The sequence below is a fragment of the Onychostruthus taczanowskii genome, unplaced genomic scaffold, assembly GCF_017590055.1.
Source record: "Onychostruthus taczanowskii isolate IOZ18803 unplaced genomic scaffold, ASM1759005v1 scaffold5, whole genome shotgun sequence".
Lineage (NCBI taxonomy): Eukaryota > Metazoa > Chordata > Aves > Passeriformes > Passeridae > Onychostruthus > Onychostruthus taczanowskii.
Window position 1 is genome coordinate 5,401,276 of NW_024502568.1, and position 21,380 is coordinate 5,422,655.

Here is a 21,380-nt window from a genome sequence, read left to right on the forward strand (position 1 = left end):
ATCTGTCATTACTCATGAAACTCCAAAAATTGGCATCACCTGATCGTAGTAAATTTACAATTGCCTTTTAACTGACCTCTAATCTCCAAATCTTAGACTTGCATCTGGAGGAGAATGAAAGCTTTGATGCACCTGCACGGCTTTGCAGCCAAACTGTGTATCTTAGATGTACAAGAGGCTGCTGCTACTTCATGCCTTAATCCCATCTGTGCTTGTGTGCATCCCCAGCATGCACTGTGCTGTAACAGAGTGCCAGTCCTCACCCACAGCCAGGAGGGAACACGGGAAGGCAGGAGTAAGAGGTGGGAAGCAATAATGAGAGCAGTTTTGAACTGTTGTGTCTCATTCTCTGCAGGAGACTTGGTGATCCTGGGGGGGTCCCTGGCCTCCAGCTGGCTCCAGGGCCGAAGCAGCTGGGGTTCCAAGGGCTTTTTCCCCTCATCATGTGTGAGGGAGCTGTGCCTTTCAGTTCGGAAACGTCAGCTGTCCCAGAGCCCTCTCCTGGAGGTGCCTGCCTACTCCTTGGGCCAAGCCCAGGCCCTGATGGACCTGTCTGCTCAGCTGGAGGAGGAACTGGACTTCAGGGAAGGGGATGTGATCAACATTATTGGTGTCCCAGAGCCTGGCTGGTTTGAGGGTGAGCTCAGAGGCTGCAGGGGCATCTTCCCAGAGGGTTTTGTGGAACTGCTTACTCCTCTGCGAGCACCAGGAGCCTCGGTGGATCCAGAGCCCACAGGGACTTGTGACACCAATGGAACAGTAGAGATGCCCCACAAAGATGACAAGGAGCCAGGCAGTACTTATGGTGTTGCCCTCTATCAGTTCCAAGCCCTGGAGTCCAAGGAACTGGATTTTGATGTGGGTGACAGGATTCGGATTGTAGGCATTCTGGAGGATGGCTGGCTGGAGGGGGAGCTGGGAGGAAAACGTGGCATCTTTCCACACAGATTTGTGAGGCTGGAAGCCTCTGAGGCTTGCATGGAAAAGGTGAGTGCTGGGGATCTGCAAGGTGGAGGCAGTTGTGGATTGAACATCCATCAAGATCCAGAAATCATTTGCTCTGAAACTCCTCCTTTGCCCCAGAAAGATAGCAGGGAAAAGGAGGATGGCTTGGCTGCATATCCTGAGCCTGCCACCATTTTGTCTCACAAGGCAGGGAGGTCAGAGGGTCCTCTTGGCACTGACTTGAGACAGCACCAGGCCCTTCCCAGCACAGGATACCAAGAGCCGCATCCCGAAGGCACGGTGGGCTCAGTCCCCTCTCACCACACAAAGTCAGTCAATGGCATTCTCCCCTCTGCTCAGCTGCCTCCCCCACAGGGCAACAGGCCTGGCCCAGCAGGTGAGCTGGAGCCTGGGGGGACAGTTTCAGCGACCCTAGGAAACTCAGAAACTCACTCCCTCCCTAAGCATGATGGAGACAGCCCCACTGTGCCCTTGCAGGCTCCCCACTTCCCCCAAAATCCTTGCAGGAGCCAAGTGATTTCATCTGCTAATAGCTGGGCAGCATCCCAGCCCCAGGAGAGCCAGAGCAGGACCCAGGACCTAGACAATTGGATGGACAGTAAACTGGAGAAGTCCAAGCCCTGTTCCAGCTTAGGAACTGCCCAGGTGAGCCTGGACACACGGACTGGGAGCTGGGGGGAGTGCTGCCCTCTTGCAGTGCAGGGGGACAGCTGCACGGACCTGGACTCCAAACTGACAGAGCAGCTGGCCCAGTTTGAGAAGAGTCTGTCAAGTACTGGTGCGGAGCAGGACAAGGTCTCCCGTCACTTCTCCATCTTGGACTACAGCTCTGAGAAGGACATTGTCCGTGGGTCTCCTGAATCTGTGTCCCACTCCAGGCAGGCAGAGAGGAGAAGGGCCCTGAGGCCACCCCCTCCTCGGCCCAGCAGCCTGGCGACAACCGCTGTGCACAGGCAGGGTGGCCAGGTGCCCAAAGGCAGGTCTCTGTCCTTCTCAGTCAAACCCTCCCGGCCTGCGCCCCGGCCTCCATCCAGCAACCAGCGCAAAAATGTGGCCCCTGCACAGCTTCAGCCCAGCACCCCAGAGCAGCGAGTGGAGGAGGGATGTGAGGACTTGACACAGGCAGGATCGGCCTCCTCCAGCTCCATCCTGATGACTAGAATTGGAGAGGTGGAGAGAGATCTGGAGGCGTACAGCAAGACCCGTGCCGAGCTAAGCCTGATGCTGGAGGAGCAGCAGGATGAGCTGGTGAGAGCGGAGACCATGGAAAACCTTGATTTCTGTGACTCCAACATTGAGAGCCTCAGCATGGAGCTGCAGGAGTTGAGAGGTGAGTCTACAACAGCATGGGATGGGGAATGCTTCAGGAGCAAAGGTGCCTCTGCTGTTTTACAGACACTTTTGAAGGCAGTGTTTTATACCCTTTAATTCTCGATTTTGATCATTTTGTAAGTACTGTTGCAGTATATATCATCATAATCTTGCCTTGGAGAATGACAGTGTCTTTCTCTGGATATCCCTTTGCCCTGGTCTTCCCCACCCCCTTTTCCTTCCAACTCTCCCATCTCTTCCAGCCCCATCATGAGATGAAAGTAGAGAGCTTTCATCTCATCTACTCCCATATGTCTGTGATGGAAAGCAAAACCACTGCTGCTGCAGTTCCAACCTCCCTGCCTCATCCTCTCTTATCTGTAGGGGAGTGAGCAGCAACTTCAGGGTGCTTTGCTGGTGGTCCTGACATTGAGATTTGAGTTGACATCTGTGCTGTGACTGCTCTCAACCTGTCAGGGCACTGGGTTTCCCATGGTTTCTGCTCTGGTGCTGATACAGACTTGTGGGGATTTGTTATTCATATGAGAAGGGGTGCAGAGAAGGGGACTGAACCTCACCTGGGAGTGGGATGAATTACTGGGCAAAAAGTAAAACCTGCCCCTGTGCTCCTGCCATCCATGAAGTCTAGGACAAGAAAACAGGACTATTCTGTTGGTAACAACAGCAAAGAACTTACAATTGTGGCATATCTGTAGCTGAAAATGTGACTTTTGTTCTTTCACCCCAGAAAAAAATTACTCAGGAAAGAGGAATTTCCCATGATTATATCAGCACATTTGGTCTCTGAAACCTGAAGATGCCATGTAAAGATCAGTGCTGTTAATTATGTTACACTTGATATTACAGTAGACAAATGGAAAGATGGAATCACATACAACTTCTCCCACAGTTCCTTCCCAGGCTTCTCCCAGGAGCTCTGACACTGCAGTTCTGTTACTGAAACCCACGACGTGCAGGAAATGTGGGCACTGCATGCGGGAGATGGAGCGAAATGCCAGCTCCTGCCTGGGAGTTACTCACTCTGACTTCATTGCCTCCATCCTCCCACTGCTTAATCAGCACTGGGGAGCCCAGGCACTTCGCTGCATGATCATGTCGGAGGCAGAGCGCATGGGAATGAAGGCTGGTATGGCTGCACCAGGAAAACAAGGTGACAAACAGCCTTCACGTCAGTGGTGTGCAAAAGGGATGCTTGGAAGGAGGCCTAGAGGATTTGGAGCTAGATGAAATAACTTGAAGGTAGGAAGAGGAAAGTCTAGGCTGAATCTCAAAAGAAATTTTCTGATGGGATAGATCTTGCTGGGAAGTGTCTCCTACTGTCCCAGTGCTTCCTGGCAGAGGACTGATTCTGTGGAACCTGTTGGTTCCTGAAACTAGAAGTTTTAGGCAAGAACTAATGCACTATCCTGAGGCATCCTCAAGCTAGTATCCTTTCAGTAGTCCTAGGGGATTTTTCTCCCATTCAAGAGACCTCTCTAGCCCTGTGATACAGATGTGTCCTACCCAAGCTCTGCCATGCCCTTCTGACACATCTGAGTGTGGCTAGAGAGCATGTCTTGCTAGCCCAGCTCTAGTGCAGCAGGCAGAACAGTAATTTGGTGTTGCATCAACTCAGCAAAACGTGTTTGTGGCATGTCTGAGGCATGACCTCTGCCTTACAACTGTTAGGAACATGGAGACACTCTCCAAAAAAGCTCTCACTGAGCTTTGACCAGCAACCAAAGCAGGGCAGGCATAGTCCTACAGGGGAAATAGTTCACAGTGGGAAACCCAGCCCTTCGCTGTGTCTTTTGGGAAGCCAAAGGAAGAGTAGAAAATACATGGCTTTCTACAGTAAATGTTTAAAATCATCAGGTTGCTTTTTTGGTCTTGTGAGCACACTGGGGTTTCACTGATCACCAGGCTGGGGCAGGATTAGCGCTTGCCCTCCTGCAGTTGGAGTAGGAGAGTCCATTGGTTTTATTTTTGTCTTCTACCAGCTGAGGGCATGGGCTCTGCGTTCTTAACAAGTGTTGCAAGAACCTGAGACATGGATGACATCTACAGACTCTCGTGCTCTCTGTCAAGGGCATGCTGTGGTTGTCTCTTGGTTTCTTACAGGAGCTCTGTGTTTGGCACAGAAAATTGGGAGTAAGTTGTGCCCTGCAGTGAGAAGCATTACTGGAGTGTGTATTTCTATAGCCTTCTGGAAACTAATTTGGTGTGTTGGCACCAGACTCCATAACCCAAGTAATCCCTTCAAGTCTGTTCGGGTCAGCAGGTCCCTGGAGCAGGGAACCATGCAGCTGTACTGCATGGCACTGTGGAGGCACTGGTCTGTCTTGCAGGGAGCAGCTTCTTTCCTGATCTTCATGTGACTGTGATGAGGGCTGGGAAGAGAAAGGGCTCAGCATCAGGGTTGAGCCAGGGGCAGCCTGAAGGCCTCAGTTTGCCCCAGCGAAGTGTGCAGCAGAGCCCAGCCTCTTCTAGACTATGTTGTTTCCTCCATGTCACCAGGGGTGGAAGGAAGATCTAGTAGAAGATTTGGTATCCCACCTCTGCTCTGTGGCTTCCTGCGGTCCCACACATGCTTTGTTTCCCTTCCCTGAGGACATTGGTCTCGGGGCAGGGCCTCTGCATGCTCCAGTGCCCTCCTCCTCCCTGCCTCAGAGCTGCCTGCGGAGAGGTTTTGGCAAAGCCGTGGAGCCGGTTTGGGCGGTGCTGGCCCGCCCAGCCTGGCTCCCCTCCTCGCTCGGGGCTGGTTACTGATTACTTTGGGCAGCAGGTGGAGGAGGCCAGGCTGCCAGCGATTGGGCCCCTGCCTTTGCTGGCTGGTTTCAGGAAGCAGCACCTGCGTTTCACTTGGGACGGGAGTGCTGGAGCAGAGTGGAGAAGCGCCGTCAGCCTGGGGTTGGGCTCAGGGAGCAGAGGGTGAGGGGAGCCGGCCCCTGCGCCACACCCCACAGGACTATGTGCACCTGTCCTTAGAGGAGTCGCTGCATGGAGGATCCGAGACAGGAACCGCGGCTCCTCAGCTGGGAATATGAGGATTGTTGTGCTGTACGGAGACGGGACGTGGCTGGCTGCAGTGACAGACCCAGGGCGACAAGGAGGCCGTACCCGGGCAGCCGAGGAACAGACAGTGGCTGGGACAGTTCCAGGAGACAGGAGGACATCTCCGTGGACCAACAGAGCAGGAATGGAGACTGCAGAGGTTTTTGGAATGGACAGATACAGCACATGGACTGCAGGAGAGCAGACAATGTTTGGGAAGGCAAAAGACAGGATATAGAGGACAGAAACTGCAGAGTGTACGAGAGGGAGGGTGTGCAATACAGAAACTGCAGTTCTGAGATAAGAGGAGGGCGGAACAGAGAGGACAGAGTACCTAGGCAGTACAGGGAGAGAGGAAGGCAGTATGGAGAGGATAGAGGCCTTGGAGACTGTAGGGAGGAGGGAAGGTGGTATCAGGACTACAGAGATCCTAGGGACTACAGTGAGCATGGAAGACATAGGAAAAAGGAACTGTGGCACAGGCAAGAGAGGGACTCTGGGGAGTATAGAGAGAGGAGAAGGCAGTATAGAGAGGATGGAGGTAATCAAATACATAGGGAAGGGGAAAAGTGGTATAGAGATGATGGAGACCCTAAAGCATATAGAGAGCAGGAAATGCCACGTGTCAGGGATCGAGTAGATGAAGAAGACAGTGAACGGCACAGGAGGCCCAAAGGCCATGTCATGGACCACAGCAGTCCAGACGGAAGTTGTGAAGTTCCTGCATTTGCAGTCAGGTCCTTGGGAGATGGTAGTGTGAAGCTGGGGTCAGGTCCCTGCTACACACAGTGTGAGACAAGCGTCCTTGACTCCGATGGCTGTGGGGAGCTGGAAGGAGAAGCCCCAGGGCCTGGGAGGCCAGCCAAAGGGAGCAGTGGAGCAGAGCACTCGAGGGTACGCACGGGCCGGCCCGACTGGAGCCAGCTCTGGGAGCAGGAGGCCGAGGAAGCACACAGGGTGGGCTCTGTGCTGCAGAGAAACAGCTTCTACAGACGGACGGCTCCCAGTGCCCTTCGGCACTCAGAGTTTGTGCAGACCAGGAAGAAAAACCCAGGTACACAGGGAAATGGTGGGCAATTCCCTTGGGCGTGCCTTCACCCTGCCCTGGCACCAGGGCAGCGCTGGGAGTCTGGTACACGTGGGTGGCCTCTCACAGGGTTAGAGGCTCCCTGGGAATTAGTGAAATAGCAGTGGTATAGAGATGATGGAGACCCTAAAGCATATAGAGAGCAGGAAATGCCACGTGTAGATATCAGGGATCAAGTAGATGAAGAAGACAGTGAACGGCACAGGAGGCCCAAAGGCCATGTCATGGACCACAGCAGTCCAGACGGAAGTTGTGAAGTTCCTGCATTTGCAGTCAGGTCCTTGGGAGATGGTAGTGTGAAGCTGGGGTCAGGTACCTGCTACACACAGTGTGAGACAAGCGTCCTTGACTCCGATGGCTGTGGGGAGCTGGAAGGAGAAGCCCCAGGGCCTGGGAGGCCAGCCAAAGGGAGCAGTGGAGCAGAGCACTCGAGGGTACGCACGGGCCGGCCCGACTGGAGCCAGCTCTGGGAGCAGGAGGCCGAGGAAGCACACAGGGTGGGCTCTGTGCTGCAGAGAAACAGCTTCTACAGACGGACGGCTCCCAGTGCCCTTCGGCACTCAGAGTTTGTGCAGACCAGGAAGAAAAACCCAGGTACACAGGGAAATGGTGGGCAATTCCCTTGGGCGTGCCTTCACCCTGCCCTGGCACCAGGGCAGCGCTGGGAGTCTGGTACACGTGGGTGGCCTCTCACAGGGTTAGAGGCTCCCTGGGAATTAGTGAAATAGCATCATGGTCATCACCCCTCCGTGCAGCCTCTGCACGGGGATTTTGCTGAGGCCCAGGTGGGAGGGAAGCACAGGTGGCACAGACTCAAGGCTGTCCTTTCTGTTTCTGCTGCGTGTTTTTGGTGCACCCTAAAACTTGTGGCCCTGGTTTGTCGGCTCTCTCAGGGCTCTGAGGAGGTTCCTCATGAGGGAGAGGGTGAGATGCTGAGGTAATTCCCACTGTCTCTTTATAAGCCAGCATTAGTAGATTCTGTAGGAACCAATTCTTGACCCTGAGCATGAGTATGGCAGCTGTTCACAGGCAGCACAAAGCAGGAAATAGAGGAAGCTGTTGAAGCACTCAGACATATGCAGAGAGCAAGTACTCAGAGTTGCATAATTCACCTGGGCAGGATACTGAGGCACCTGCGTGTTGGGGGGCTGTCACCAATGGGAATCTCTTGCACTGTCACCCCTCAGTACTGCAGTGGTTCCTTGCCTGTGCTACAGCAGTTGCATGCTCTGTGTCCTGGATCCCCAAGCCATCCCCGGGTTTCAAGTCCCATCAAATAGTACCCTGGAGCTGCAGAATTACCAAAGTGGAAGGCTTAGGCTGTCTTGTCATAGGTGAAATCATTCCCTTGATGCTGTGGCTGTGTCAGAGTCAGCTGCAAACAGATTTGTGCAGCTTGGCTTGTTGGTGCAAGAATATTGGTGGGGGTTGAGGGGAAGTGGCAGCAAGGTGCTGGGGTCTGGGCAGAGGGACAGAAGGAGCCCTTCTTGATGGACAGGCCTCCATGTGTCTGAAAACTTGTTTTGTTCCTGTGCCCTTTCTGCCAGCATCTGTCTCATGTAGCTGTGTGTGTGAATTCTCCATGAAGTGGGATTGAAATGGAGAGGAAAACTGCAACAGCCAAAGTGATGGCAAAGCTGGAGGCAGTGACTACCTTTGCCTTAGCAAGAAATCTGTCCTCTGGAGATATTCGATTAAGAAGGCTCCAATGGCTGCATTTCTGCACACTCAGGCCACCCTGTTAGGGTGGGACTTTGCTCAGCTGCGTCCCCAGGGTGAGGAAAGGGAGAGGTTGTGCCATGCCAAGACGTCCAAAGGGCAGCATGGGAGCCAGGAGGAGGCCAGGAATAGAGTGGGATGGGAAATGGTCCACAAAGCCTCTGGAGGCTGGAGCAGTGCTGGCCTCTCCAGCTTTTGTTAGAGCTGAAGGGACAGACTGTGATGCCAAGTGATTCTTCTCCACTGTGGCAGACTCAGGGGCATAGGAGTAGCTGTGAGAAGTGCAGGGCAGGATGCCCTCATCATCTGCACCAGTGTCTCACAGCAGAACAGGAGAGATGAAAGCTCCAGGTATTTCAAACAGTCTGTCCCATCCTGTGGCCTTTTTCTGGCTGCAATTGTCTGTTACTTTCCTCCTCTTGTCCTGCTGGACCAGCAACAGCTCTCCTTGGCATGTACTGCTTTGCTGCTGTAGCTGCCTCAGTGTAAGATTCCACCTGCACCTCCCCAAAAGAGCTCCCATTGTGCTTGGCAGCAGACACCTCCTGTGCAGTGGCAGGGAAAAGTCAGCTCTGGTTCTCTCTCAGTGTGTGCTCCAGGCACCTTTTCTAATGCTGTTTACTTCTCTAACAGGTTCCTCCTCCATCCACTGACTAACAGAATTTGGGACTTTAAAGCCCCAGTAGAGATCATAGAATCTTAGAATGGTTTGGGTTGGAAGAGAACTAGGGGGGCATCTAGTTCCAATGCCCCTGCCATGGGCAGGGATGCCACACTCTAGATCACGTTGCCCAGGGCCCCATCTGGCCTGCCTTGAATACTTGCAAGCCAGTAGAGATGATCTTTTCTGTTTGCAGGGTTATCACACTTCTTAGAGATTTCTGTGCAGTGTAACTGGGTGACAGCTGCAGGGTTAGAGCACCTCTTCTGGGATAAGTCTCAGATGTGACTGCCTGACACATCAACAGGAGAACCCACCTGTCATAGTTTTGCTGCTTAGTCACCATCATTCTTAAAGGTTTTGCATGCTAATGTGTTGCATTTCAGCTCTGAACCCCAACGTTTTTCTCCTAAATTAGAGCTTTTTAGTTGATGGATATTCTTCTCAGGCAAGTACTGTAATTAAGTAATTTTTCAGTCTTCAATTCTTTGTAGTGAATGGAGTCTTAAAATACCCATGTCAAAGACTCACAGGAAGACCTTTAAATGTTTATTGTTCCTGATGCTCACTCATGTTTCACTTCAGACTCTTCTAAAACAGTGGACTTCAGAGCTGGGTGAGGCATTCTGGGTGGGTGTCAGCACTAGTTTACCTTGCTATGCTCCTGTGCCCTTGTCCAAAACTGCAGTGGTCCTCTGCAACATTCAGGGAACTCCTGTTGAATTTTGTCTGATCAAGCCAAAAAATTACTGCCCAGAATATCCTGCCTGTGGCTGTGTTTCTTATTCCCATTAATACATTAACCAAGCCAAAAAATTACTGCCCAGAATGCAATCCTGCCTGTGGCTGTGTTTCTTATTCCCATTAATACATTAATGTGTTTGTCTGCATTAAACCTGCTTGGTTTGAATAATTCCATCTTATTCAAGGTGCCCTGGATCACTCAGTGACTCATATTCCTCATCTTTATTTGTAATCCTGTTGAATTGATCCTCACTTCTCTACATGACAGCAGTGATTTTCCATTTACTCTGTTATGTGGGATTAACTAAATCCAGTCTCTGCAGAACCTGTTTAGAAATGCCTTCTTTTCTGGATAGTCTCTACTCCACTGGGAGTGGATTTTCAAGGTGGTTTTTTGGGGTTTGTTTGTTTGTTTTTCTCTTTTTGCTTTTTAGAAAGAAATAAGCAGAAAATTTATTGTATAATTCTACCACTTTGCCAGGTTTCCCAAAAATTGTACTCTCTCTGCCTATTTGTGGGATTGTGTCATTGTAGGATTTCCTTTGTCCTGGATGGAAATAAAGGTCCATTATAAAGTAGCATTTTATTTCCATTTAAAAGATGAAAACTGAATTCTACCATCCATAGATTTTTCTTGATGTCTTTTTTTTCTCATTTTTCTGTGGTGTGTCTATTATCTATTATCCTGGCTTATGTTCATTTATATATATTTGCTGTCTTTATTGAAGCACAGATGCAGGACAGACTTTTCATCAGTACTGTTCTCTTCATGATTTTTGGATTGTATATTTAAAACATCCTTTTAAAGAACTTTCACCTTTCATTCTTTTGTCCATCAGTGGTTTCGCTCACACTTTTGTTGATGCCCTGCCTCAGTTTTAGCAGCTTAGCTCTTTTACACCATCATATTACTTGACTTTTTTCTGTGTCAAGGGTTGGAATCATCCTCTGCTCACACTGAATGCCTTGGGGCTGTCTGGGCAACCAGAGGCGGTTTGGGGCCATGGTTGTGGTCATACTGGCACAGAGACATCCCAGCCGAGCTCTGCATCAGGCATGTTTGGGACACCAAGCCGCTGTAATGGCCCTGGAGAAGCATCCCTGTTCTGCCCCTCTTCAGCTCCCTGGTGTATTACCAATGTCTGGAGTAAGAGTTTCCAGCCCAGCCAGATCCTGCTCCTGGCAGCCAGTTTAGCCTTTTGCTCAGATTAATTATTCCCTGCCCTAGTTTCATCGCCCCCCCTCTCATGGTCGGCAGTGGCTCCTCCCCTCCTGGCCTCCACATACTTCAAATATTTGCAGCTGGTTTGTTTTGTCCTGAGTCACTGCTTGCCCGTGCTGAGCTGTGGGCCCGGGGCCGGGCTTGCCTCGCGGCTGGGTGCAGCTCTGCCGGAGATTCCCGGGATTGTCCTGGGCGCTGATGGGCGGCACGTCCCTCTCCAGGGAGCGCTAGCGCCTGCGGGATGCTGCCAGGTGAGCCCTGAGGAGGAGCACTGGGGGCGAGGCACACCCTTGGGATGCACATGCATCCCGTTGGGTCTGGGCTTTGTGGGTCAACTCTGCTCCCAGAGCGGGGCAGGGAAGACCTCTAATTGCATGGGTGCTCCCACTAGGAGGTCGGGTAATAACAATTCAAAGTTTTCGTTAATTGGAAGAAAGTTGATGACAGTGGCATTTGTGAGATGAGCGGGATGAGCCGTGTGATTGCAATAGCAAACCACAGCCTCCCCAGGAAGGGCAGAGGTGGGAGTGTGCTCCATCTTCACACCTCATTGCCAGGGCTGGCTTAGGAGCTGCTGTTGGGTCTCTCATGGGTCCAGCAGGGATGCTAGCAAAGCTCAAAAGCAGGTACTCTTGGGAGCCTGTCTCAGACCGTCAAACCCAGGAGAAACAGAACAGAATCCGACTCTCTGAAAATTGTGATTGAGAACATTGTTTTTGGAAATGTATTTCTGAATGCCTATTTGGCAACTGTATCATGGGTAAACATGAATTTGTCACTCAATTGGAATTTGTTGGCCTCATTAAAAATACGAGTCATATTCCTGCAGACCAACAAAGCCCATTCAAGCTGTGGTGTATGTCTTAGCATCTCCAAAATTGATGGGCACAATGAATCAAATTGAAAGGTAACATCTAAATAGAAAATCTGTGGAGTAAAATTGAGATGTGTTTAAAAAATACTAGGTGGCCATAATTCACAGCTGTGAAATTGGTGGGTTTAGTTAACTGCTTAATAAGCCTCATTTAGGGAAAGCTGCTATTAAACATACAAGAATGTGTGACAAACAAGAAAAAATAAATTCATGACAATTAATAGAGATAGTATGAAATACAAAAAGTGAAAGTTTTTTAAATGTATCAGAAACAAACACTAAGTAATACATATTGGTCAGATAAAAGAGCTAAATATTACAAATAAATTCTGTATTTGAATATTTTAAGCTGTAAGTGTTTGGAAAGAAGTAGGACAACTTTTGAGTTTATTGCTGAAGGAGGATGTTGGACTAGGGATAAACAACAAGAGTTCTAGGAGATTTAACTGCAGTGTAGCCTTGTTTTTGAAGGAGTCTTGAAATATTGAGAAAGAGCAAGAAGGCCAGAGGAGAATTAATTTGTATGAGTTTTCAAAATCATGCAAATACTGATACAGTGTAAGTGGGTAGAACTGATGCCCAGCATTGTGCAAGGTCATCCAGACTGAGCTGATAACGACTGTGGGCTTAAAATCTGTGCAAGGAAGGTTTTAATTTCCCTTCCATAGGCAGGGACTTGAGACTTGCCAAAGAAGGGTGTCAAGGAGCTGGCAGTCTCACAAGTGTGGGTTGAATCCTTGCCACAGGGTACCTTCTGTAAGGGCCTGACCTAGATTTACTTGCCTGGGGTTTGCTTGGTGGAGCGTGGGGAGCTGCTGCATTTGCCAGCAGCGCTGGGCATCCCCAGCTCTGTTTTGGGGAGCTGGAGCCAAACACGTGGTGTGACTGCAGTTTAGCTATGGCTAAGGCTGGGAGCACAGCAGGGTTGTTTGGTGGTGCAGTAAACTCCCAAGGTGTCCTGTACAAAACTTAATGTGGTGGCATTTTTCCTGGGGCTAAATATAAAGTCCTGTTCTTTGACCAAAGCAATTGTAATCTTTTCCATTTGTCTCCCCAAATGCTGCTGTATGGGTCATTTCTGGCTGGGATTTTGGCTTGTCTTAATTGTCAAGATTCTTCCCAGCCCACCCCATGCAGTAGTATCATGTCACCACCCACCCCCTCTGGGTTTCACACACCTGTTTGCATTGCAAATTAACACTTTCCTGTTTCTTCCAGGCTGCCTTCCCACTTCAGCTTGCTCTCCTGCAAAACAAATGCCATGCCTTCTTTAAAATAACTCATTTGCTGTTACTTCATTAACTCTCTGAGCCACAAAGACCTGCTGACTGTATTATCTTAGTGTTTAGCTGTCCCTCCTGTACATTTTTCTGCTCATATCCTGTTCAGGCTCCAAGTGCTGTGTCTAGGGATATCCCTATGGGTGTTTGTAGAGGACCTTGCACAGGAGGGCCCAATCTGCTTCTGAAACTTTTCAGATGCTGTGGAAACACAAAGAGCAAAACTGGTTATACCCAGCATCTGCTCTGAGCCTCTCTTTGTGGATTCCTGCTGCATTTGACTTGATAAAGTTTATCACTGGGGACTGCTGGAAAGCCAAGACAGGCTCTGATGGGGTTAAGCTTAAGGATACTTGCCAGTAGGAATCAGTGAAGCCTTTTCTTCCCAGTGGTGGCCTACTAAATGAAGTGCTGGTTGTGTCACTGAATCCTCCTCCATGGAGCTGGTTGTTTTGCCTCTCCCCAGGCTGGATTTCAAGGCAGGGCAGCAGAGATGCCAGCTTAGAGAGATGAATATCTTCCCTCCCACATTGAGAGCATCTGTGTTTCAGCTGGGTTTCCCATTTGCCAGGCTGGCACTGGAAATTATTTTGAAGTTGTTCTTTCTGCAGAGAGGCGCAGTGGTTCGTCCTCAGCCCAGGTAGCTGTAAGAACTTGCTGTTTGGTGCTGATGCTCCTGGTTTCTGCCGAGGCTGCTCTGCAATGGGAAGGGCCAAGAGGGTTTCAGATAATCATGGGCTGAGTCAGTGTCTCAGCTTGGGTGTCTTTTCTTTCTCAGAGTGTTTCAGTGTGAAGACCCCGGCCTGGGGAAGCAGTGGACAGGATGCTTTGGCTGAGGCAGCAATTTTCCCTTCCCGTGTTTCATGCTGCCATGCTGGGTACTGCCATCACCCCACAGAGCACAGCTGGGGCTGCTTGCAGCCTGCCCAGCACCTGGGCAGAAGCGGCTGGGAGCAAGGGAGTCTCTTAGGGCTGTGCAGTCAGCGCTGTGATACCAGGATAAGTCCCAAGCCCTGCTGGGTGTCCCTGGGATTAAGCAGGGCTGAGCCTCTGTTGTCTGGTGCTGTCACTGGAGAGGTCAGGGACCTCTGGCAGTGCCTGTCCTGCAAAAACATTCCTAGAAACGTCTGAGCTGGGGCATGTCTGCAGCTCTAAAAAACATTCTGCTGATGGAGGGCAGCTGGGGCTCCGTAGCACAGGGTGCATTTGTGGAATCGACCATTGATATGAAATGGGGTACCCGAGGCAGGCTGGCGCTGCAAGGGGCTCTGTGCTGCCCCGGAATGGGGGAGCCCCGAGTGTTGCTGGCCTCGGAGGGTGGCAGGGCCGGGCCGGGGAGGCGCGGGGGGAGCGCTGTGGCCGCGGGTTCGGTCCGAGGGCGCAGCCTTCAAACGCAGGCAGGTGGGGCAGAGAGCGGCGGGGCCGGGGGATCCGCGGCGGGATGAAATGTCTCAATGGAAGCGGAGGGGGCTGGGCCGGCCCGGGGCCGCAGGTGGCACAGAAAACCAGGAGGAGGAATGCGGCCGCGGGGGTCCGGACGGGGCCGAGGAATGCGGCCCGCAGCCCCGGGCCCTGCGGGCGGGGCAGCCCTGCCCGGCCCCGCTGGCCGGGGTCCAGCTCCGGGCTTTGCCGGCGGCAGCAGCGCTGCGGTGCCCGGGGCCCTCCGCGGCCATTGAGATGGAAATGCCCCGGGCCTGGAGAATGGAGACCCTGTTCCCAGCCTGAGGGAGGGGCGGCCGCCATTTCCCAGCGGGGCTTCCCCCCGTGTCTGCAGCTTCCCGGAGCCGCGGGGTGGGAGCGGGGCCAGGCCCCGGCCGGCATCGGGGCACACCGCGTGGAGCAGGTTTGTTGCCCGCCGGCAGTGCCAGGGCTTTGCGGCGCTCCTGGTGCTGCGAGGGTGGGCTGCGGGAGCAGCCGGGGGGTCTCCCTGCAGCCCTGGAGATGGCCCCTCTGGAAAGGCCCTTGGACTCTCTGTAGTGCTGTTTCTCAGTCTCAAAGGTTACATGTGTAGCGGTTCAGGTGCTGTTTGTCTCCTGTCCTTGTGTCCTTGCTGGAGCATGCTGATCTCGGTTGTCTGTCTTGCAGAGATGACTCTGCTGTCCTCCCAGACACCATCCCTGGAGCCATCCTCGGCCGCCACTGAGAGCGCGGAGCAAAGGATGCTGGAGAAGAGGGCCAAGGTTATTGAGGAACTGCTCCAGACAGAGCGGGACTATATCAGAGACCTGGAGATGTGTGTGGAGAGGATCATGGTGCCTCTGCAGCAGGCACAGGTAGGAGCTGGGAAAGGAGGGAAAACTGTGGTGCAGCACTGGTGGATTGGGGTGAGAATACTGAGTCCATTTAGTTCTTAGAGGGGACTACACAGCACGGGAACCCATAGAGGAAATTAAAGTTATTCCGAGGGGAGGAGGGTGCTTCCCACAGTTCCCTGCACTTGTTGCAATAAGCCCGTCTGCTTTGAGATTCTGCTGAACCCTCATCCTTGCTGGGAACAGGAGACCTGGCAGCAAGTATCACACATTGAATTTTTTGGTGCAGGAAAAGTTTCTTTTTGTTTGGTTATAGGTTAAATTCATTGACAGGAGAAATAAGATATGGGATCTTGGCGTGGGGGACAGATTTAGTGGAGGAAAAAGAGAAAACCGGGTGAGCAGAGGCAGGGGTGGAATTGCTGGGAAAGAGAAGGACACATAAGGAGTGAGAGTTTCAGTGCACTGGAGGGACAAGGGAACGTGTACAGGAGTCACTGTGATGAGAGGAGGTCACACCAGGTACCTGCTGTGAAGCTGACTGATGGATTGCAGGGGGGCAGTGGGGGGCTGTTGAGTCTAACTGGAACAGTTCCCCATCCAAGACATCTCTTTTCCCATTCACTAGATGCAGAACATAGACTTTGAGGGCCTTTTTGGAAATATCCACATGGTAATAAACTTCTCCAAGCAGCTGCTGTCCGCCTTGGAGGCTTCAGATGCCATCGGTATGAGTTCTGCTGTTACCTTTTCTCAGAAGTCTGGGATGGGCATTGCTAGTGGCAGGGCATAACAGTTTAAATGATGGGAGAGGATCACTGGGACTGGGCTTTCTCCTTGCTGGTACCCATCACCACTCATCAACAGTGAAGCTAAGGAGATGTGTGTTGGCCCAGGGTGCCTGTGACTGTCCATGGTCCTTTTCCCCAAAGTGCTGCCAACTTGAGCCGTTCGTGCCTTGGGCTGCCTGTACCTTTGCTCTGTGGCTCTCGTGACCAATGTCTCCACTACTCCCCCTGGGAGACCTGGATTGATTGAGCTCTCTGTGTTGGTGGGTGATGAGGAGGGGTCCTGCATGCTGTAGTAGAGCTATTCTCTTGACCTGTGTGTGTAGAACGGGAACACTGGGTGTCTTATCAAGGGACACAGCAGTGTTTTTGGAGGCAAATGGGGACCATGAGACTCTGAAGTCCTGCTTTGCTGCTGTCTACAGGACCAGTGTTCCTGACGCATCGTGCAGAGCTGGAAAATGTCTACAGGGTGTATTGCCAGAACCATGATGAGGCCATCACACTGCTGGAAACCTATGAGAAGGATGAGAAGTTGCAGAAACTACTTTTGGACCTGCTGGATAGCCTCAGGTTTGAGCCTCCTCAGGTGGCAGCCACCAGACTGGGGTAGGGGGATCAGTTTCCACCACCCCTGCCCCTCTTCTGCGGTGTTTAGATAGTTCAGGTGGTGGCTGGAGAGGGTGGCACTATATAATTGACCAGGCTCTGGGTTCAAATGGCCCCCTCCCCCAATGCACATGTGCTGGGAAACCTGTAGACCCCTTTAAAATCTGCATAGAAGCCACCAATGTATAGAGAAGGTGGCATGTCCTGGACTGAGGGCTCCTGTTCCCCAAACCCTGGGCCACCACGGCTGCTGAGGAAGGAGCTGCTTTGCCTGGCTCAGTGAGTGCCAGGCTCCAGCTTGTGGAGGTAACTGCCCCGGGAGCCAGCAGTGCTGATGGCTGCTCTGGGAGGTCAGGGCTGCCCACTGCCCTGGCAGCTTCACTGGGCAGGGCATAGACACAGGCTGTGGGATTGCACACCTGCCACCCCATTAACCCTTGCTTTTCTTTGCTTTTTGGCACTCTGTGGGCCAGCAGGAGCCTGTACAGTGAGTGGTGAGTACTTCCTCTTAGTCCCTGCTTGTGTGTCTGTGTTGGTCTGGCCATTCCCTTGTAACTAACCTTCTGCCACAGGCTGGGTGCATGCTGGGCTGCCCTAACAGTTCCTTGTGGAGGCATGACTGGGAGGAGAAGGGTGTCTGTGGCATGATTGCAGCAGAGGCAGTGGGTGGGCTGCACAGGTAGGCAGCACAAGTGATGAGGCGAGGGGGGGGCTTGGGCAAGAAACAGGATTTGGGAGCCCTCAGCCCCAAGGAGCCAGGAAAGCCCTGCAGTGACTGCAGTCCTGCAGTCAGTCTGTCCAGCGCTGGAGGACAGATCTGGGCAGTTGATTGGTGGAACAGCATCTGAAACAAGTGGTGCTCTGACACGTATGAGGCTGTGCCTATGTGGGATTTCATGGTGGGCCTGGTAATGAAGAGGATCCTGGCTGGGAAGTATCACCTGCTGTGAGTAAGGAGCAGAAACGTGGGGTTGATCTGAGAGCACCAGGAGTTCAGGAGTGCAGTGAATTTGGACATAAGGATGGCTTGATGTAGGGAGTACAGTGGATTTAGAGGCATTGGAGTTCTGGGTGTGGTTGGCACTGGTTTGAGGGAGCAGAATGTGTGTGGCAGAGCCGGACCGACACCTGATACATCTCCTTTGTCCTGACTTTCCAGGGGTTGCACAAACTACATTAACCTGGGCTCCTTCCTCATCAAGCCAGTGCAGAGGGTGATGCGGTACCCGCTGCTGCTGATGGAGCTGCTGAGTGCTACCCCTGAGGCTCACCCTGATAAGACACCACTCACGGCTGCTGTCCTCGCCGTCAAAGAAATCAACGTCAACATCAACGAGTACAAGCGCCGGAAGGACCTGGGTGAGGAGCTGGGCAGTGCTGGGCACAGAGAGACAGGAGTGGGTGTGCTGAGGTTGGTGTCTGCTGGCCACTGAGCCTTAGCTGGCAAGCATGGTCATGGAGGAGCTCTCGCTGCTTAGGGGAGTTTGGCCCCATCACCTTTGTAACTGCCCTTCAAGTAGCTGCTAGTTGTGAGCAGATCCCCCTCTGCTTCCTCATGTCCAGCCCACGTGGCTCCCCCAGCTCTCCTCATGCATTAGTAGATGTGGTTCTCTCATATCATTCAGGCACCAAAACTACACACAGTACACAAGTGTAGCCTCCCTGGGGCTGAACAGAGGGAGAAAATTAATCCCTTTGATACCTGCTGGCCATCCTCCCTGTTTTCCCTTGAAAGCCCCCGGTTTGTGCAAATCTTACACTTTAGTCTTTCCTCATAGCCCCACTGAAGCTGAGGTGACAGAGACTGCATGTAATGATTGCTTGTATTTGCTAAAGAAGCAATATAGTAACCTTCTGTATGTCCAGGGACTATTGTACATCACCTCCTATGTCATCCTATGCTGGCACTATGCATAATCCTGTGGAAGAGCTTGAATGGTTTGTCTACAAACTGTAGGGCATCTCAAGAACCAAACAGGTGACACAGTGCTGGATGGGATGGGAGATTATGATACAATATTTTACAAGGGCATGCAGTGATAGGGCTGGATAATGGCTTTAAACTGAGAGGATTTAGATTTAGATTAGATAAAAGTAAAAAATTTTTACAATGAGGGTGGTAAGGCGCTGTATCAGGCTGCCTGCAGAAGTTGTGGATGCCCCACCCAAGGAAGTGTTCAGGACCAGGTTGGTTGGGGCTTTGAGCAGCTTGGTCTAGTAGATGTCCCTGCCCATAGCAAAGGGGTTAGAACTAGATGATTTTTAGGTCACTTCAACCCAAGCCATTCAGTAATGATATGTGGGGTTACAGAGGCTTGGGGAAGAGGAGAACTAATAAGGTGATTGTTGATGAAGTGTTTGTGCTTACAAGGGTTTTGATTTCTGTATCAATCTCTTTAGTGCTGAAGTACAGAAAAGGGGATGAGGATAGCCTCATGGAGAAGATCTCCAAGCTCAACTTCCACTCTATCATCAAGAAATCCAACCGTGTGAGCAGCCACCTCAAGCATCTCACAGGCTTTGCACCCCAGGTACTGAGCATCAGGTGCACTTACTCCCTGCAGTGCTTCTCCAGAAGTATCTGCTGTCCCTCCACACCCCTTCCCCCTATCCAGCTCTGATCCAGGCCAGCAAGGCAGAGTGAGCTTAGGGTCTGAACCACCCATCTCTGCTGTCCAGCCTGGGGGCAGGAGGGCCCCACATCTTGTAGTCTGGGAGGTGCTGAGTCCTGCATCACCTCCCTTAAAACACTTTCTCTCACAGCTAAAGGATGAAGCCTTTGAAGAGACAGAGAAGAACTTCCGGATGCAGGAGCGTCTGATCAAGTCCTTCATCCGGGACCTTTCCCTCTACCTGCAGCATGTCCGGGTGAGCCAGCCTGGGTGTGATGCCAAGCCTGTGGGGCTCCCCATGCACTGCCTCTCCTCTCTGCATGGCCCCTGCAGTGCCTCTGGCTACGGCTCCTGACGCAGCCCTCTTGGGTCTGGGTGGTCTGGGCTGTGCTAGGAGCCCCTTGTGGGCAGCAAGCGTGACTCAGCTGCGTCTCTCTGGTGCAGGAGTCAGCTTGTATGAAGGCACTGGCAGCAGGGAGCATGTGGGACCTGTGCACAGAGAAGGGAAGTGCGGACTTGGACCAGTTCCAGAAAGTGAATCGTCTCATCAGCGACCAGCTCTTCTCCAGCTTTGTGAGTGAGGCTTGTGTCCCTTTCAGGCCCACCTTGGGGGTCTGTTGTAGATGGGCAGGCCCTGGGAGGCTGCAGGGAAGGTAACCTGGCAGAGCTGTGAGCATTCCTGTTTAGCTGTGCCCTCCTGAGAGCTTCAATGCCTGGCAGTTTATGACTGTGCCCGTTAGATACACATTTTTTCAGCCCTACATGAAATGCCCTTTATGCGAGTGATTCAGGCACTTTGCATAGAGTTACCCATACTGGCACAATTATGTAAGATTATAGGATAATTGCTGTTGGAAAGAACCTCTGGAGCTCCAGTGGCTGCCACCAGGAGACAGTCACTGTATTGTCCTGGGGAGGTTGTGTGCTGGAGAGAGCTGCTGGCGTTCCCAGTGGCAGAGAGCACCTTGTCTCACCTTCTCCCTGCACCTGTGCCCACCAGAAAGAGCGGACGGAGCGGCTGGTGAGCTCGCCCCTGAGCCAGCTGCTGAGCATGTTTGCGGGGCCCCACAAGCTGGTGCAGAAACGCTTCGACAAACTGCTCGACTTCCACAACTGCACCGAGCGGGCGGAGAAGCTGAAGGACAAGCGGACGCTGGAGGAGCTGCAGTCAGCCCGCAACAACTACGAGGCCCTCAATGCCCAGCTGCTGGACGAGCTGCCCAAGTTCCTGCGCTTTGCCAAGGAGCTCTTTGCCAGCTGCCTGCGGGGCTATGCCGAGGCACACTGCGACTTCGTGCGCCTGGCTCTGGAGGAGCTCAGACCCCTGCTGTCGGTGGGTTCCCACAGTGCAGGCAGCACCTTGGGCTCAGAGCAGCACTAATCTGTGCAGGGTTTGTTCCTGAGCCTCACTGTCACATCGTGGGGGAAGCTGCTACTGCAGTTTCAGGTCACAAGTGACTTGTGGAGGGCTCCTGTGGGATGGTGTTGGGGCAGGGATCGCAGGGTTATGTTGCAATTGTGTGCCACTTGGAGCAGTGGCAGGAGAGCATTCACCTGGGAGAATTTCAGGTCACAAGTCTGAGGACCACTTAGGGTTGAGTCCAGACAGGACTGCAAACCTGGGTCTGATGCAAGTCACAGGCAGGACTCAGAGCCCTGCCATGGTCTGTGCTGTAGCTCTTGGCCACTTCTCCCAGCACCTGTCACCTAACCAGAATCCCGACTTTGCTCTGGTTCCAGTTGCTGAAGGTGTCTGGCAGGGAAGGGAATCTCATTGCCATCTTCCAGGATGAGCACAGTCGAGTCCTCCAGCAGCTCCAGGCCTTCACCTTCTTCCCAGAGTCCCAGGCAGCTCCCAAGAAGAGTTTTGAAAGGAAAAGCATGGAACGGCAGTCTGCCCGGCGGCAGCCCCTTGTTGGCTTGGTGAGTTCCCTCAGCCCAGAGTCAGGGCTTGCAGAGCCCAGGACAGCCACTCACGCCTGCCTTGTTCCTCTGCAGCCGACCTACCTCCTGCAGTCTGATGACATCCGCGCTGCCCTCCTGGCCCGCTATCCCCCAGAGAGTCTCTTCCAGGCAGAGCGCAATTTCAATGCTGCCCAAGACCTGGATGTCTCCCTGTTGGAAGGAGACATTGTGGGCGTCATCAAGAAGAAGGACCCCATGGGCAGCCAGAATCGCTGGCTCATAGACAATGGGGGTAG

The 21,380-nt window shown here is 52.4% G+C and overlaps 1 protein-coding gene across 7 annotated transcripts in view; it reads left to right on the forward strand.

Moving 5' to 3' along the window:
- The window catches only part of LOC121341838 (dynamin binding protein), a 34,452-nt gene that overhangs the window by 10,958 nt on the left and 2,114 nt on the right, over positions 1-21,380 (forward strand). For 4 of the 7 annotated variants that reach the window (XM_041415708.1, XM_041415709.1, XM_041415710.1 and 1 more), the window contains 12 exons: positions 356-2,296; positions 15,004-15,191; positions 15,799-15,898; positions 16,384-16,531; positions 17,044-17,061; positions 17,727-17,926; positions 18,968-19,098; positions 19,331-19,435; positions 19,624-19,752; positions 20,180-20,512; positions 20,920-21,102; positions 21,178-21,376. In XM_041415708.1, the coding sequence (XP_041271642.1) occupies positions 356-2,296; positions 15,004-15,191; positions 15,799-15,898; positions 16,384-16,531; positions 17,044-17,061; positions 17,727-17,926; positions 18,968-19,098; positions 19,331-19,435; positions 19,624-19,752; positions 20,180-20,512; positions 20,920-21,102; positions 21,178-21,376 (3,675 nt within the window). Of the gene's footprint in view, positions 1-355; positions 2,297-5,078; positions 6,386-6,533; positions 7,013-10,883; positions 11,016-15,003; positions 15,192-15,798; positions 15,899-16,383; positions 16,532-17,043; positions 17,062-17,726; positions 17,927-18,967; positions 19,099-19,330; positions 19,436-19,623; positions 19,753-20,179; positions 20,513-20,919; positions 21,103-21,177; positions 21,377-21,380 lie in introns of those variants that run through there. The other 3 variants (XM_041415712.1, XM_041415713.1, XM_041415714.1) reach the window with 3 other exon arrangements.